Genomic DNA, 14048 nt, shown 5'->3' with positions numbered 1-14048 from the left:
GGGCGCCAGTGCAGGGCTCTGAGGACCCCAAGGGCGTGGCCCGGCCCCGCCCTCCCCCAGGGCCACTCGTGTGGCCGGCGGCGCCAGCTTCCTTCCGACCCGGAGTTATGCAAACCCACGTAGTCCAGCTGATGTCCGAGCGGGGCAGTCCGACGTCCGGCGCTCTGGGGGCGGGGGGGGAGGGATGGGGCAGCCTCCCAGCAACGCCTGCCAAACCGCTCTGCTCCTTCCCGGGGAGGCTGGGCTGGGGCGGAACGGGACCCACCCCGCGCGTGATGCGGGGTGCCCGGCCCCTTGCCCTCCCTCAGGGCGGAGCTTCCTCCTCACCGCCAGACTTAAGCTGGTTGACTCCCCGGCAGGATGCAGGATTGAGCCCGGGTCACGGTCGTGTGCGCTCGCCCTGTGCGCGTGCCGAGGTGAGTCTCCTGTGCCGCCGGCCCGTCTTCCTCCCGCGGGCGAGAGCCCGGCTCCTTCACAGCGGAGCGCGCGGCCCCTGGGGCGGCCAGACGTGGTTTCCGGTTTGAGCTGGTCTCTCCGCCCACCCCATAACTTTTAAGCTAGTCTCTCCACCCCACCCCACTCATAACTTCTCGGTTTCTGAGCCTCAGTTCCCTCAGCAGTTAAGTGAGTTCCCGCGTCAGAGCTGTTGTAAGAGTTAACGCGCGAAAAAGCTTTGCGAGCGCCTGGCTAGCCTTAGTTGCTTCGTATTTTTATTGGCATCTTTTGTATTTATTAGTTTGGAAGGTAGCGTTAACAGAGAAGGAGGACACACACGTGGAGAAAGAGATCTTACACCCTCCAGTTCACTCCCCAAATGGCCCCAGTGGCCTGGCCCCCAGGAGGCCTGAACTCGTCTGGGTTCCCCTCGTGGGTGCAGTGGCCCAAATATTTGGGCCATCTACAGCTGCTTTCCCAGGCTCAGTACCAGGGAGCCGATTTAAACTGTAGCAGCCAGGACTCCAACTGCCTCTCATAGGGGATGCCGCCAGCACAGGCAGAGGCTTAGCCATTTTAACTTCTCGCTTGCTCTCCTCCGGTTGTTCCAAACGCTGTGGTTTTCCTATGGAGCGCATGGGTGCGTCCCTTCCCAGAAGTAGCACGAATGGGGGTTGGGGGAGAAGCAGGGAAATTTACCTCTTGGGCACCTATCTTGCATCCAGGAAAGCTAGGGCTTGTTCTGATGCCTCAGAGCTCTTAGGCTGGGATCCCAACCCTCTCCGGAGGGGGCTGCATAAGTTAACTTCAGACTGCCCATCTAGGCTGACGTCGGGGCTCACTAGGCTAATCCTCTGCCTTGTGGCGCCGGCACACCGGGTTCTAGTCCTGGTCGGGGCGCCGGATTCTGTCCCGGTTGCCCCTCTTCCAGGCCAGCTCTCTGCTGTGGCCAGGGAGTGCAGTGGAGGATGGCCCACGTGCTTGGGCCCTGCACCCCATGGGAGACCAGGAGAAGTACCTGGCTCCTGCCATCCGGCCAGCCGCAGCAGGCATTGGAGGGTGAACCAACGGCAAAAGGAAGACCTTCCTCTCTGTCTCTCTCTCTCACTGTCCACTCTGCCTGTCAAAAAAAAAAAAAAAAAAAAAAAAAGACTGCCCATCCAAAGGGCTTCGGGACCCCTTGGAACAGCCTTGACGGTTCTGACCAGGGGGCAGTCTCAGTATGATCCTGTCTGGTGTGCTGGAATTTTTTTTTTTTTTACTGATGATAGGGAAGTGCTTTGTTGTTTTCCAGTTGTGATTTTTTTTTTTTTAAGATTTCTTTATTATTTGAAAGGCAGAGTTACAGAGAGGCAGAGAGAGAGAGAGAGAGAGGGAGAGAGAAAGTCTTCTACCTGCTGGTTCACTCCCCAAATGGCTGCAACAGCCTGTGCTCTGCTGATCCTAAGCCAGGAGCCTACCCCGGGTCTCTCTCTCAAGTGGGTGCAGGGGCCCAAGGACTTGGGTCATCTTCTACCTCTTTCCCAGGTCATAGCAGAGAGATGGATCGGAAGTGGAGCAGCCGGGACTCAAACCAGTGCCCATATGGGATGCTGGTGCCACAGGCAGCAGCTTTACCCGCTACACCACAGCGCTGGCCCTGCAAATACTTCCTTTTGATAGTTTTTTTTAAAGCCCTCATGGATTATGTTGTGAACTTGTTGTCTGGTTTACTTTAATACTTGTTATCCAAACTCTGGGTCCTGGGTGATACAGTACGATATACAGAAAGAAGACCATGAGCTGGGAACCATGCAGAGTCTTTTATGTATAGTACTGCTTGAACACAGTGGAGCTGAGATTCAGACCCAGGTCTGTGTAACCCCAGAGCCTGAAATGTTTGCTCTGTGTTCCTTCTGTTGCTTTTTTATTGTTGTTCTGTTTTGTTTTTGATATACAGAGAACTCCCAGCCACTGGTTCACGCCCCATTCAAATGCCCATAATGGCCAGGACTGGGCTGTCAAAATGGGTGCAGGAGCCAGGAACTCAATTCAAGTCTCTGAATATGTGGTAAAGACCCAAACACTTGAACCATTGTCTGCTACCTTCCAGAACTTTTAAAAGATTTATTTATTTATTTGAAAGACAGAGTTATGGAGAGAGGGAGATACACACACACACACACACACACATCAGATCATCTATCTGCTGGTTCACTCCCCAAATGGCTACAATGGTCTGTCCATCCAGGTCTCCCATGTGGGTGCAGGGGCCCAAGGACTTGGTCCATCTTATTATTTTTTTAAACATTTAGCATGCCTGAAAAACATCTTTATTTATTTGAAAGGCAGAGTTAGAGAGGAGAGACAGAGAGATCTTCCATTTGCTGGTTCACTCTCCAAATAGCTGCAATGGCCAGGGATTGGGTAGGCCAAAGCCAGGAGCCAGGAGCTTCTTCCAGGTCTCCTTTGTGGGTGCAGGGGCCCAAGGACTTGGGCCATCCTCTACTGCTTTCCCAGGCACATTAGCAGAGAGCTGGATCAAAAGTGAGACAGCTAGGACTCAAACCGGCGCCCATATGTGAGCTGGCACTGCAGACTGCAACTTAACCCATTGCACCGTAGCGCTGGTCTCAGGCCATCTTCTGATACTTTCCCAGGCTCATCAGGTAGCTGTATCAGAAGTGGAGCCGCCAGGACTCAAACCAGAATCTGAATGCTGTTGATGGGGTTAGCCTGCTGCACCCCATGGCAGGCCCCCTTTCAGGGTTTTGATTGGAAGGAAACTGAAGGAACCAGAGCTGGGACTCAAACCCAACCTAGTTGGTGTCTTAACCACTAGGCCAAACACATGCCCCTGCTGCTGCTGGATTGGAGGAGTAGAATTTTGGACTTGTTGAGTCTCAGATACTTGCAGGATGTGAGTTGAATGTACAGAGCTAGAGTGGGAAGAATCAGGGCTTCAGGTAGTAACCAAAGACCTGAACTCAACCACGAGGTGAGAAGAGAATTGGGACAAAGTTCCTGGGGACACGGCATCTGCGGGATGTGGAGGAAAAGCCCAGCAGCCAGGAGCTGCTGCCCCAGTCTGTGGGTCTCTGGGTTCCGTGCATGTAGGCAGCACCTGCGGAGCCCTCCTCTGAGAAGGGAAGGCGGAACCTCAGGAGAAGGAACCTGGACACTGAGTTGGGAGTGATAGAACCTGAGACCTGATCCTGCGCTCTTCTCTGCCGCACTCCTGGCTTCTCACTTTACACCTCGAGATAATGCGAGGGTTTCTGGTGCTGCCTGTCAGATGCAGCAGGTGCTTCCTGGCAAACCCAGGCCTGGTGTCTGTTCACTGAAGAGCAGCCTGCAAAGCTGTTGCCTTGGGCAGAGCAGGAAGTCAGGAGCTGGCTGAGGATGGCTTTATCCCAGGGAGAAACATCCAGCCTGCTACTGCCACCCCTCCATTCCCCCCTTGGGAGTTCTTGTTCTTTTTAGGGTCTTTTTAGGATTTCTTCTCTTTGCTCCACAAGCACCACCCTTTGGAGTTTTCAATTTAACGGGACAATCAATATTCAGGTTTCTTTGTCCTTTTCCTTCTTGCAGGCTAGGTGTTTTTTGTTGTTGTTGTTGTTGTTGTTTTTGTTTGTTTTTTTGTTTTTAGATTTATTTATTTGAAAGACGTAGTTACAGAGAGGGCAAGACAGAGATCTTCCATCCACTGGTTCACTCCCCAAATGGTCACAATGTCTAGGCTGAAACCAGGAGCCTGGAATTCCATATGAGTCTCGCACATGAGTGACAGAGGACCAATACTTGGGCCATCTTCCGCTGCATTCTAGGGCACAGTAGTAGGGCGCTAGATTGTAAGTGGAACAGCTGGCACTCAAGCCTGTGCTCCTATGGGATGCCTGTAACACAGTGCTGGCCACTAGGCCTGGCTTTTGTTTGAACTGTTTCCCAGGCATAATTTCAGAGCTCTCCCTTGCATGCTGGGAACTCAGGGAAAGGCCAACAGGTTATTGTGAGGCCGTCAAGCCCTGGAAACCAGCCGCAGATCCTGCTGGCAGCAGGCCATCCGCTTGCTCCTGTGAAGTCCGAAACATGGTTGCCTAACCTCTGGGCGGCTTGGTTACAAAGAGTGTTGCCTTCAGCTATCTGTGGTTTGCTGGCCAGATTTAAACAGTTTTGTTTTTGTTTTGGTGGAAAGAGTGGTTTCTGTAACTAGGGTATATTAGTGTATAAATCGTTTGTCAGAGTAATAGGGAAGATAAGTTTGGTGTATTCGTTATATTCACAGCTTATTACTTGCTTTATCATATGCCCTTTCAGAACCTGGGAACAGAGGTTAGATTTTAAAAGATATTGCTGGCAATGAAATCAGTCCCAAGAGAATGCTATGTATGTACTGATAAGATCCAGGGAAGAGGGTTTTTCCTGTCTCACTGGCATTTGGGGTACATATTCTCCTTTCTCTTTGATTAGTGAAGATTCACTTTAGAAAATAATTTATTTGAAAGGCAGAAGAGAGGGAGACAGAGGGAAAGAGAATGTTCCATCTTCTTGTTCACTCCCCGAATGACCACAGTAGATTAGAAGCTGGGCCAGGCTGAACCCAGGAGTCAGGAGTTTCTTCTGGGTCCGCCATGTGGGTGGGACCCAAGCACGTGGGCCATCTTCTGCTGCTTTCTCAGGCCCATTAGAATGCTGGATTGGAAGTGGAGCAGCTACTGTAGGTTGCTGGCATTGTAGTCGCTGGCATAACCTGCTACGCCATAACACTGAGCCCATGTTCATCACTCTTGACTCTGTTATCACCTCCTAAAAGCCATATTAGGTGGTTACTCTTTTCCTGTAGTCTTTGTACAGTTCCCATGCAGATTCTGGTCAAAGCTCTTATCACGTTGCATTGATATTCTGTTCCCCTCCTGCTCCCCACCAAACTGCAATTAAAGGAAGGCAGGTAACCTAGTAAATGTGTGTCTCTAGGGTTTAGCACAAAGCCTGAAACATTCAACCTAAGTATTCTTTGGCCATTTGTATACATATTTTATTTTATTTTGACAGGCAGAGTTAGACAGTGAGAGAGAGAGACAGAGAGAAAGGTCTTCCTTCTGTTGGTTCACCCCACAAATGGCCGCTACAGCCGGCGCTCTGCAGTGATCCAAAGCCAGCAGCCAGGTGCTTCCTCCTGGTCTCCCATGGGGTGCAGGGCCCAAGTACTTGGGCCATCCTCCACTGCCTTCCCGGGCCACAGCAGAGAGCTGGACTGGATGAGGGGCAATCGGGACAGAATCCAGGGCCCCAACCGGGACTAGAACCCAGGGTACTGGCGCCACAGGCAGAGGATTAGGCTAGTGAACCGTGGCGCTGGCCCCTGTATATTTATTTTTATTTACTTATTTTATATATTTATTATTTAAAAGGCAATGCAAGAGACACACACACGAGACAGAGAGGGAGAACTTCTGTTGCCTGGTTCACTCTCCAAAGCCCACTACAGCCAGGGATGGGCCAGGGATGGCTCAAGTGAGTGATTGAGGCCCAAGCACTTCAGCCATCATCTGTTTTTGTTTTTTTTTTCTTTCTTTTTTTTTAAAGATTTATTTTATTTACTTGACAGGCAGAGTTACAGAGGCAGGCAGAGAGAGGTAGAGACAGAGAGAGAGGTCTTCCATCTGCTGGTTCACTCCCCAAATGGCTGCAACGGCCAGAGCTGCACCCATCTGAAGCCAGGAGCCAGGAGCTTCCTCTGGGTCTTCCATGCAGGTGCAGGGGCCCAAGGACCTGGGCCATCTTCTACTGCTATCCCAGACCATAACAGAGAGCTGGATCAGAAGAGGAACAGCCGGGATTAGAACCGGCACCCATATGGGATGACGATAATGGCGCTTCAGGCCAGGGTGTTAACCCGCTGAGCCACAGCACCAGCCCCTATCCTCTGTTTTCTTCCTAGGATGATGTGTCAGCAGGAAAGCTGGATTGGAAGCAGAGTAGCTGGAACTTGAACTGGCAATTTGAAGTGGAATACAGGCATCACAAGCTGCAGCTTAATCCACTTTGCCACAAGACTCGCTCCTTTGTTTTTATTTTAGTTTTATAGGACATTGCAATGGTCAGAGTTGGGTTGAGGCTGAAGCCAGGAGCTGGAGCCAAAGCCAGGAGCTGGTGGCCTGCTGCCAGGAGGACCTGTGGCTGGTTTCCAGGTCTCCCATGTGGGTGGCAGAAACCCAATTAATAGAACAATCACTGTTTCCTTTCAGGGTATACACTGGTAGAAAGCTGAAGTCAGGAGCCAGAACTGAGAATCAAATCAAATCAAATCATGAAGACAGAGGCTTCTTCATGCACATCATTGTGGGACATGGGCATCTTAAGTGCTAGGCTAATGCCAGCCCCCCCCCCCCCCAATTTGGAGATTTATAATATCAAGGCTTTCCAAATGGGGATGTTTGTTCCAATCACTTTGCTCAGTTGGAAACTTTCATCTAGTTCATTACCCTGATTCCAGCTATCTGCAGATGTGGACCCTGAAGGCAGTGGGGATGATGGCTCAAATAGTTGGGTTCCTGACACCCATGTGAGAAGCCTAGGTTGAGTTCCCCACTGCTCCTTCTAGCAGTTGGCAATCTTTTGGGGAGTGAACCAGCTGATGAGAGCGCGCTCTCTCTCCCCTTCTCTCTCAAATAAGAATGGTAATGATACGCCAGCATGCAGACCTCATGGGGAGGGGCTCAGTCTCTGTAGTTCTGACAACCTGAGAACATTCATTTGATCCACTGTTTCCTAGACCTGTTCTGTCACCTGGTCTCTCTGACCTGTGCTTGCTGTCACCACCTGTCATTCACTGGCTTGAGATCTTAATTTAGTTGAAGTCTCTGAGGAACCACCCCATGTTTGTTTTTAATTTTCTTAAAATTGATTTTTTAATATTTATTTTATTTATTAAAAAGGAGAGTAGAGAGAGAATCTTCAATCTGCTGGTTCACTCCTCAAACGGCTGCAACGGCTGGGACTGGCAGGAGCCTGAAACTTCACACAGGTCTCCTTGTACTTGGGCCATCTATGCTGCTTTCCCAGGCAGATTAGCATGCATCTGGCTCAGAAGTACAACAGGCATTCATCTGAGAGGCATAAGACAGCTTAACCCTCCAGGCCACAACACTACCCTCCTCTCTCATTTTAGATGTTGGAGCATTTTATACAGACCTTTAGCCTCGAAGGGAAGGTTCCAGGTGGGTGGTCTGGTTAGTGTTTACCCAGGAGCTACTTGGTTTGGATGGGTTTGGGTCCCTTGTGTGTCTCCACTGCCTCTCCTACAGGTACATCCACACAGTCACGTGTTTGTTGCCCACATTTGTCCTCTCTGTCCTACCCACTTCCAGACCCATGTTTTGTAGAGATGTTGGCCAGCAGGTGGCTGAGGCTCAGACAGTAGCACTAACCCCTGCACCATTCTCTTCCCATCTGTTTCAGGGGACAGTGATGGCTTCCTGTGTCATTCTGCACACTGGGCAGAAGATGCCCCTAATTGGTCTGGGCACCTGGAAGAGTGAGCCTGGCCAGGTGAGGCTGGGGGAAGAGGAGAGGGACTTGGCCTGTGCTAGGGAACAGCAGGGTTTGGTGGAGGAATCCTGCCTTCTGCCTCAGCAGCCCCGCCCTCCCCCCATAATTACTTCTAGTGGGGATGCAGCTGGAGGGTGGTGGGAAGAGATCAGGGAAGAAGGGGCTGACGCTGAGCCCTTGGCTTCCTCAGGTGACATCGGAGGGGCTGAGCGCACAGCAGGGCCAAGGGCACAGGAGGGACACATTCCCTGGGTCTCACAGTGCTATGAGTCCTAATACTCACTTGGCACCCTGTGCCGTGAGCACGTCTCCTCTCCCACACTGGGCTCCTTGAGGCCTGGGCTTGTCCCTAGTGCATCCGGTGTTAGGAACGTAGCAGCTGTCAAGCTTTGCAGAATACCTTGGTCAACTGTATAGACCATGGCTACACTTTTTTTTTTTTTTTAAGACTTATTTTATTTATTTGAAAGGCAGAGTTACAGAGGCAGAGAGAGGGCTAGAGGTATCTTCCATCCACTGGTTCCCTCCCCAAATGGTCACAATGGCCAGTGCGATTCTAGGAGCCAGGAGCTTCTTCTGGGTCTCCCCTATGGGTGCAGGGGCCCAAGCACTTGGGCCATCTTCCAGTGCTTTCATAAGTGCATTAGCAGGGAGCTGGATTGAAAATGGAGCAGCTGAGACTTGAACCATTGCCCATATGGGATGCCAGTGCTGCAGGTAGCAGCTTAACCCACTACATCATAACACCAGCTCCTAGGACACTTTCCTTCTTTTTTAAAAATTTTATTTATTTATTTGAGGCAGAGTTACATACAGAGAGAGGGAGAAAACAGAGAGAAAGGCTTTCCATCAACTGGCTCACTCCCCAAATGGCCACAGTGACTGAAGCTGGGCCAATGTGAAGTCAGGAGCCAGGAGCTTCCTCCGAGTTTCCCATGTGGGTGTAGGGGCTTAAGCACTTGGACCATCTTCCGCTGCTTTCTCAGGCCATATGCAGAGAGCTGGATCAGAAGAGGAGCAGCCAGATCATGAACTGGTGCCCGTATGGGATGCCAGTGCCATAGGCAGAGGCTTGGCCTACTACGCTACAGCGCCAGCCCCAGGTTAGTTTTTCTTAATGAACCAGATGGTTAATATTTTAGCTTTTTTGGACAAGTTATAAAATGGAGGTGACTGTATACTTACATTACTACTTCATAAGTAGCTATTTAAATGTGTAAAAGCATGTCTTAGCTCAAGGGCTGTTGAAAAGTTTATAACCATTGCTATAAACCATCCCAAGCAAGGGGAGCCTGGGACTAGAGACCTGCTTTCTATTTTATTTGTTTTTATTTGAAAGGCAGAAAGAGGCAAAAAGATCTCCTAGACATGGTTCACTTACCCAAATTTTTTTGACAGCCAGGGCTGGGCAAGGCCAAAGTCAGGAACTAGGAACTCAATCTGCCACATAGGTGGCAGGTATCCAGCTACTTGAGCCATCATTTGTTGCCTCCCAGAGTGTGCATTAACTGAAAGTGTAATCTGGAGCACAGCTGGGACTCGAATGCGTGGTGCAAGAATGCCAAGCAGAGTCTTAACCACTGTACCACCTGCCAGCCCTGAGAGCTGCTTCCTTAGGGCCAACTTAGCTATGAGCCTGAGCTCCCACCCGGGGTGGGCGTCCCCCCTCCCCCATTTCCTCCTTGGTCCTTGGAAATCAGAGTCGGGGTTAAAAGAGGTTTGGGTGTGAAGTTTGGGAGAGGCTCCAGCAGGCAGAGCAGCTTCTTCTGTCTGCGATTTAGACTGGAGTTGGTGATGAGGTTGGGACCATGTAGATGGGGTCCTTCCATCTCTTGACAGAGGCTAAATGTTGAGAACATGTTATTAATATTTTACTGGGTGCTGTTCTAATGGCTTGATAGTAAGGCACCCTGGAGGTTGGTGGGGTGTGGACGGATGAGGATTTGAGACTTCTGCAAAGGCTTCTGATCCCCTAGCCCAGGGGGTCATCTTACCCCCTTGTTTGAAGGACCCTGGTATAGTTCTGCTCCGCTCTCCATGACCCTTACGGGATACAGGGAAGATTTGGCCCAGATGAACAGTACTAAAACTTCTCCTCTGTCCTGGCAGGTAAAATCAGCTGTTAAGTATGCCCTTAGCGTGGGCTACCGCCACATTGACTGTGCTGCTCTCTACAGCAACGAGGCTGAGATTGGCGAGGCCCTGAAGGAGAACGTAGGACCCGGCAAGGTGAGCAGTGGGGCTACAGAGAGGATCGGGGTGAAGAACCCAGAGGCTGGGGCTGGGGCCTGGCTGGGGAAATGCAGCATCACTTCCGGTGGATTCTGTCCCAGAGGTGCAGGTGGGTGAGACGGGTGCCCTCGGCTGTTCTCATCCCAGGCAGTGCCCCGGGAGGAGCTGTTTGTGACATCCAAGCTGTGGAACACCAAGCACCACCCTGAGGATGTGGAGCCTGCCCTCCGGAAGACACTGGCCGACCTCCAGCTGGAGTATCTGGACCTGTACCTGATGCACTGGCCTCATGCTTTTGAGTGAGCCTTGCCAGGGCTTTCATCTGGGGAGTCAGGGGGTTGGTGGGGATCTGGTAGTAATGTACAGTGAGCAGGGCAGCAAAGCTGTAGAGGACCACTCACCTGTGTAGCAAGCCGAGCAGCTTGGTAGTAGGACCTCTGCTATAGTCAGGAGCTTAGCTATAGAACCAGGAGCTTCTCCTGGTGCACAAGTGGTCCTTCCTCTCCCCTATTCATTGAGGCTTCTGTTGAGCTAGGCCCTGGGGTTTCTGTGATGAGTCAGTCCCAACAGGGGGATTGAGAGGAGCCTGCCATCAGCACTGTGCCGGCACAGGAGGAAGGCTGGCATAGCAGATAACTCCTGGGGAGCGAGGAGGTAAGAAGGAATTCCTCCTCGAAGAGAAAGTGGATCGAGGGAGCAGAGGAGGCAATGGAAGCTCCGTGTAGATGTGACGCCTGCATGATGAGCTACAGGATGCAGAAGCACAGCTGTTCCTGCTTCTTGGCCCTTTGTCCTCTCTGGGCTTGGGGTGTGGGACAGAGGCAGGTAGGGCAGAAGCCTGGCATTGGTGCCCATACTTATGGGGTTCTCTCTCACTCAGACGGGGGGACGACCTCTTTCCCAAGAATGCTGATGGATCTGTGCGCTATGACTCCATCCACTACAAAGAGACCTGGAAAGCAATGGAGGCGCTGGTGGCTAAGGGGCTGGTGCGGGCACTGGGCCTGTCCAACTTCAACAGTCGGCAGATCGATGATGTGCTCAGCGTGGCCTCAGTGCGCCCCGCCGTCTTGCAGGTGAGCACAGCCAGCAAGTGGTGCCTTGCAGTGTTATGTGCACAGGCACTTGAGTGAGCTGGAGCTGGTGTCCTTAGTGGGGTGGTTAGCAAGTGGTCAGAAACGCGGTGCAGAAGTCCTCTGTAAAGATGGGCATTGAAGCCATGGAGATGATGGAATTGCCAGTGGAACATGGTGGGACGAGCAAGCTGAGGGGAAGTGGGAGATCAGCACTGGAGCTGGTTCCTGACATGTATGGGGCCAGGCAGCTGTGTGTAGCCACCCTGCGTGATGGCTTGTTCCTGTTTCAGGTGGAATGCCACCCATACCTGGCTCAGAACGAGCTGATTGCCCACTGCCAAGCACGTGGCCTGGAGGTGACTGCTTACAGCCCTTTGGGCTCCTCTGACCGTTATTGGCGTGAACCTGATGAACCTGTTCTGCTGGAGGAACCCGTGGTCCTGGCACTGGCTGAAAAGTACGGCCGATCACCAGCCCAGATCTTGATCAGGTGCGTGGTGTTCTTGGGAGAAGCGGCTGTGGTCAGAGTGGGGCGGCAAGTGCTAAGGGCTTTCTATTTTAGTGCTAAGGGCTTTCTATTGTATTTGAAGGCTAGGTGTTCACATTCCACAGGGCCAGGTGCTCCAGGAGCTTTGCAAAGGCTCCGTGGAGGACAAAGTGTTCTTAGGAATCTGACTTCTCTTCCCCATCTGCCCTATCGCCCACTTAGGTGGCAGGTCCAGCGGAAAGTAATCTGCATCCCCAAGAGTGTCACTCCTTCCCGCATCCTGCAGAACATCCAGGTACCTGGGAAGGGGTTCTGTGGTCCTCAGCCCCTTGGGGCACACTCTGGCCCCCATCTGCCTAGGGAAGACGGCAGGGCTGTGAACGCGTGCTCCACCCTCAAGGCTGGCTGTCCTGACCCCACTCCCCTCTCCTAGGTGTTTGACTTCACCTTTAGCCCGGAAGAGATGAAGCAGCTGGATGCCCTGAACAGAAACTGGCGCTATATCGTGCCCATGATTGTGGTAAGATGGATTCACTCCTGAGAGGCAGGGAATTGGAGGTTTGGGTGGGATCTGGCCTCTGGCTTACTGGTTGTGGGAGGGAAAGGATGATATTGTTGGGTTTGCTCTCCTGGATGAAGAGTAAGCTTCTGGATCGAGGGAGCAGAGGAGGCAATGGAAGCTCCGTGTAGATGTGACACCTGCAAAAGCACAGCTGTTCCTACTTCTTGGCCCTTTGTCTCTCTGGGCTTGGGGTGTGGGACAGAGGCAGGTAGGGCAGAAGCTCAAGTTCTCTTCTTTTTCCTGAGTTCAGATAATCAGTATGGCTAGGGATAAGGCATATAGCCTTGAGTCCCATTCTTCCTCCTCAATGTTTTGTAATATAGAACTAGGTGTTAAACTTCTCCAAGCTCAGCTTTCTTCAGGTGAAAGAACCCAGTGTTCAATACATAGGATTTCAAAATTGTCACCCAGAAGATATACTCAACCTTTGTTAAATTGATTTTTTAAATAGACATTATTTATCTTATCAGTGAGTAAGAGAGTGAGAGATCTTCCATCCACTTATATTCATTAAAATGGCCACAATGGCCGAGGCTGGGCCAGGTCAAAGCCAAGAGCCAGGAGCTTCCTCCAAGTCCCGCATGTGGGTATAGAGGCCCAAGGACTTGGGCCATTTTCCACTGCTTTCCCAGGTATTAGCAAGTAGCTGGATTGGAACTAGGGATCTGGGACACTAACCGGCGCCCATATGGGATGCTGTCATTGCAGGCGGCCACCTAACTGGCTCTGCCACCATGCCGGCCCCTTTTTGAGAGGCAAAATGACAGAGCAAGAAAATCAGAGAGACATCTTTCATCCACTAGTTCATTTCCCAAAGGCCTGGGATAGCCAGGGCTAGACCAGGCCGAGTCCAGGGGCCACACACTGCATCTAGATCTCCTACTTGAATGGCAGGAACCTAAGCACTTGGGCCATCATCTGCTGCCTCCCAGGTACATTAACAGGGAGCTGGATCAGAAGTGTGGAGCAGCCTGGACTCGAGCCTGGCACTCAGTGGAATGTACGTGTCTGAAGTAGAAGCTTCATCCTCTATACCCCAACACCAGCCTCATTCCTGACCTTCTTAGAGGTGTCAGGGTGGGGTTAAAGTCTGCTGTGCATAGTGAAATAAATAGCTCCTGGGCACTTGGTTCTAGATCAGACTGCAAACTCCAGGAGCAAGGGCAGCTACGTACCAGCCTGTGGGTGTGGTGCTGCAGTGCTGCTAACACTGTGGCATATTCTGTGGCCTGGATCTGGCTCCTGCCATCTGGTGTAGTGCTATTCACAGATGAGGTTATTCAGGATTTGGGGAAGATACCCAGAGTCTGTCAGCTCCCACTAATGAGGTCACCTGTCTGTCTCTTTTTTCAGGTAAATGGGAAGAAGGTCTCCAGAGATGCGGGGCACCCACTGTACCCCTTTAATGACCCGTACTGAGCTCACAGGTTCCAGGCTCCCCTTCAACCCTCCAGCTATCAAAAAGAGGAGTTAATAAAGCCATGGAGCATCCACACTGCTGCTCGTCTGATTTGTCTGGTCAAGCCTGGGACGGAAGCCGTTTATCTCAGGCATGGCTGATCTTGGGCTGCTAGACGTGGCCCATTCCTAAAACCCAAACTTCTCTAACTTTCTTGGTTCAGGAGGGACCTGCCAGGCAGTTGAATTCCATTTTTGCATTCCTGCATTAGGCATGTTAAGGGAATAGCACCACCTAGTGGCGTGTTGTCCTATTACCAATAGTACC

The 14048-nt window shown here is 51.5% G+C and overlaps 1 protein-coding gene across 1 annotated transcript; it reads left to right on the top strand.

The window, feature by feature from the left end:
• The first annotated feature begins 217 nt into the window (after positions 1-217).
• On the top strand, positions 218-13817 carry LOC100343223 (aldo-keto reductase family 1 member A1). The gene is made up of 9 exons (XM_008265335.4): positions 218-416; positions 7876-7965; positions 10075-10194; positions 10345-10496; positions 11078-11273; positions 11564-11763; positions 11983-12055; positions 12194-12280; positions 13676-13817. The coding sequence occupies exons 1-9, from the start codon at positions 276-278 to the stop codon at positions 13739-13741; spliced, it is 1125 nt and encodes a 374-aa protein (XP_008263557.2). The 5' UTR covers positions 218-275; the 3' UTR covers positions 13742-13817.
• The last annotated feature ends 231 nt before the right edge of the window (positions 13818-14048 follow it).

This window comes from Oryctolagus cuniculus, chromosome 7, assembly GCF_964237555.1.
Source record: "Oryctolagus cuniculus chromosome 7, mOryCun1.1, whole genome shotgun sequence".
NCBI classification, from domain to species: Eukaryota; Metazoa; Chordata; class Mammalia; order Lagomorpha; family Leporidae; genus Oryctolagus; species Oryctolagus cuniculus.
Note: the sequence above shows the minus strand (reverse complement) of the source record. Positions and strands in the feature narration are given on the sequence as shown.

Excerpts from the sequence above, each read along its gene's own strand:
- LOC100343223 (XM_008265335.4), top strand. The coding sequence starts at position 276 with ATGCGGGGTGCCCGGCCCCTTGCCCTCCCTCAGGGCGGAGCTTCCTCC. Across the intron at positions 10,195-10,344 it reads AGAACGTAGGACCCGGCAAG|GCAGTGCCCCGGGAGGAGCT; the intron begins GTGAGCAGTGGG and ends TTCTCATCCCAG. Across the intron at positions 12,056-12,193 it reads GCATCCTGCAGAACATCCAG|GTGTTTGACTTCACCTTTAG; the intron begins GTACCTGGGAAG and ends CCCCTCTCCTAG.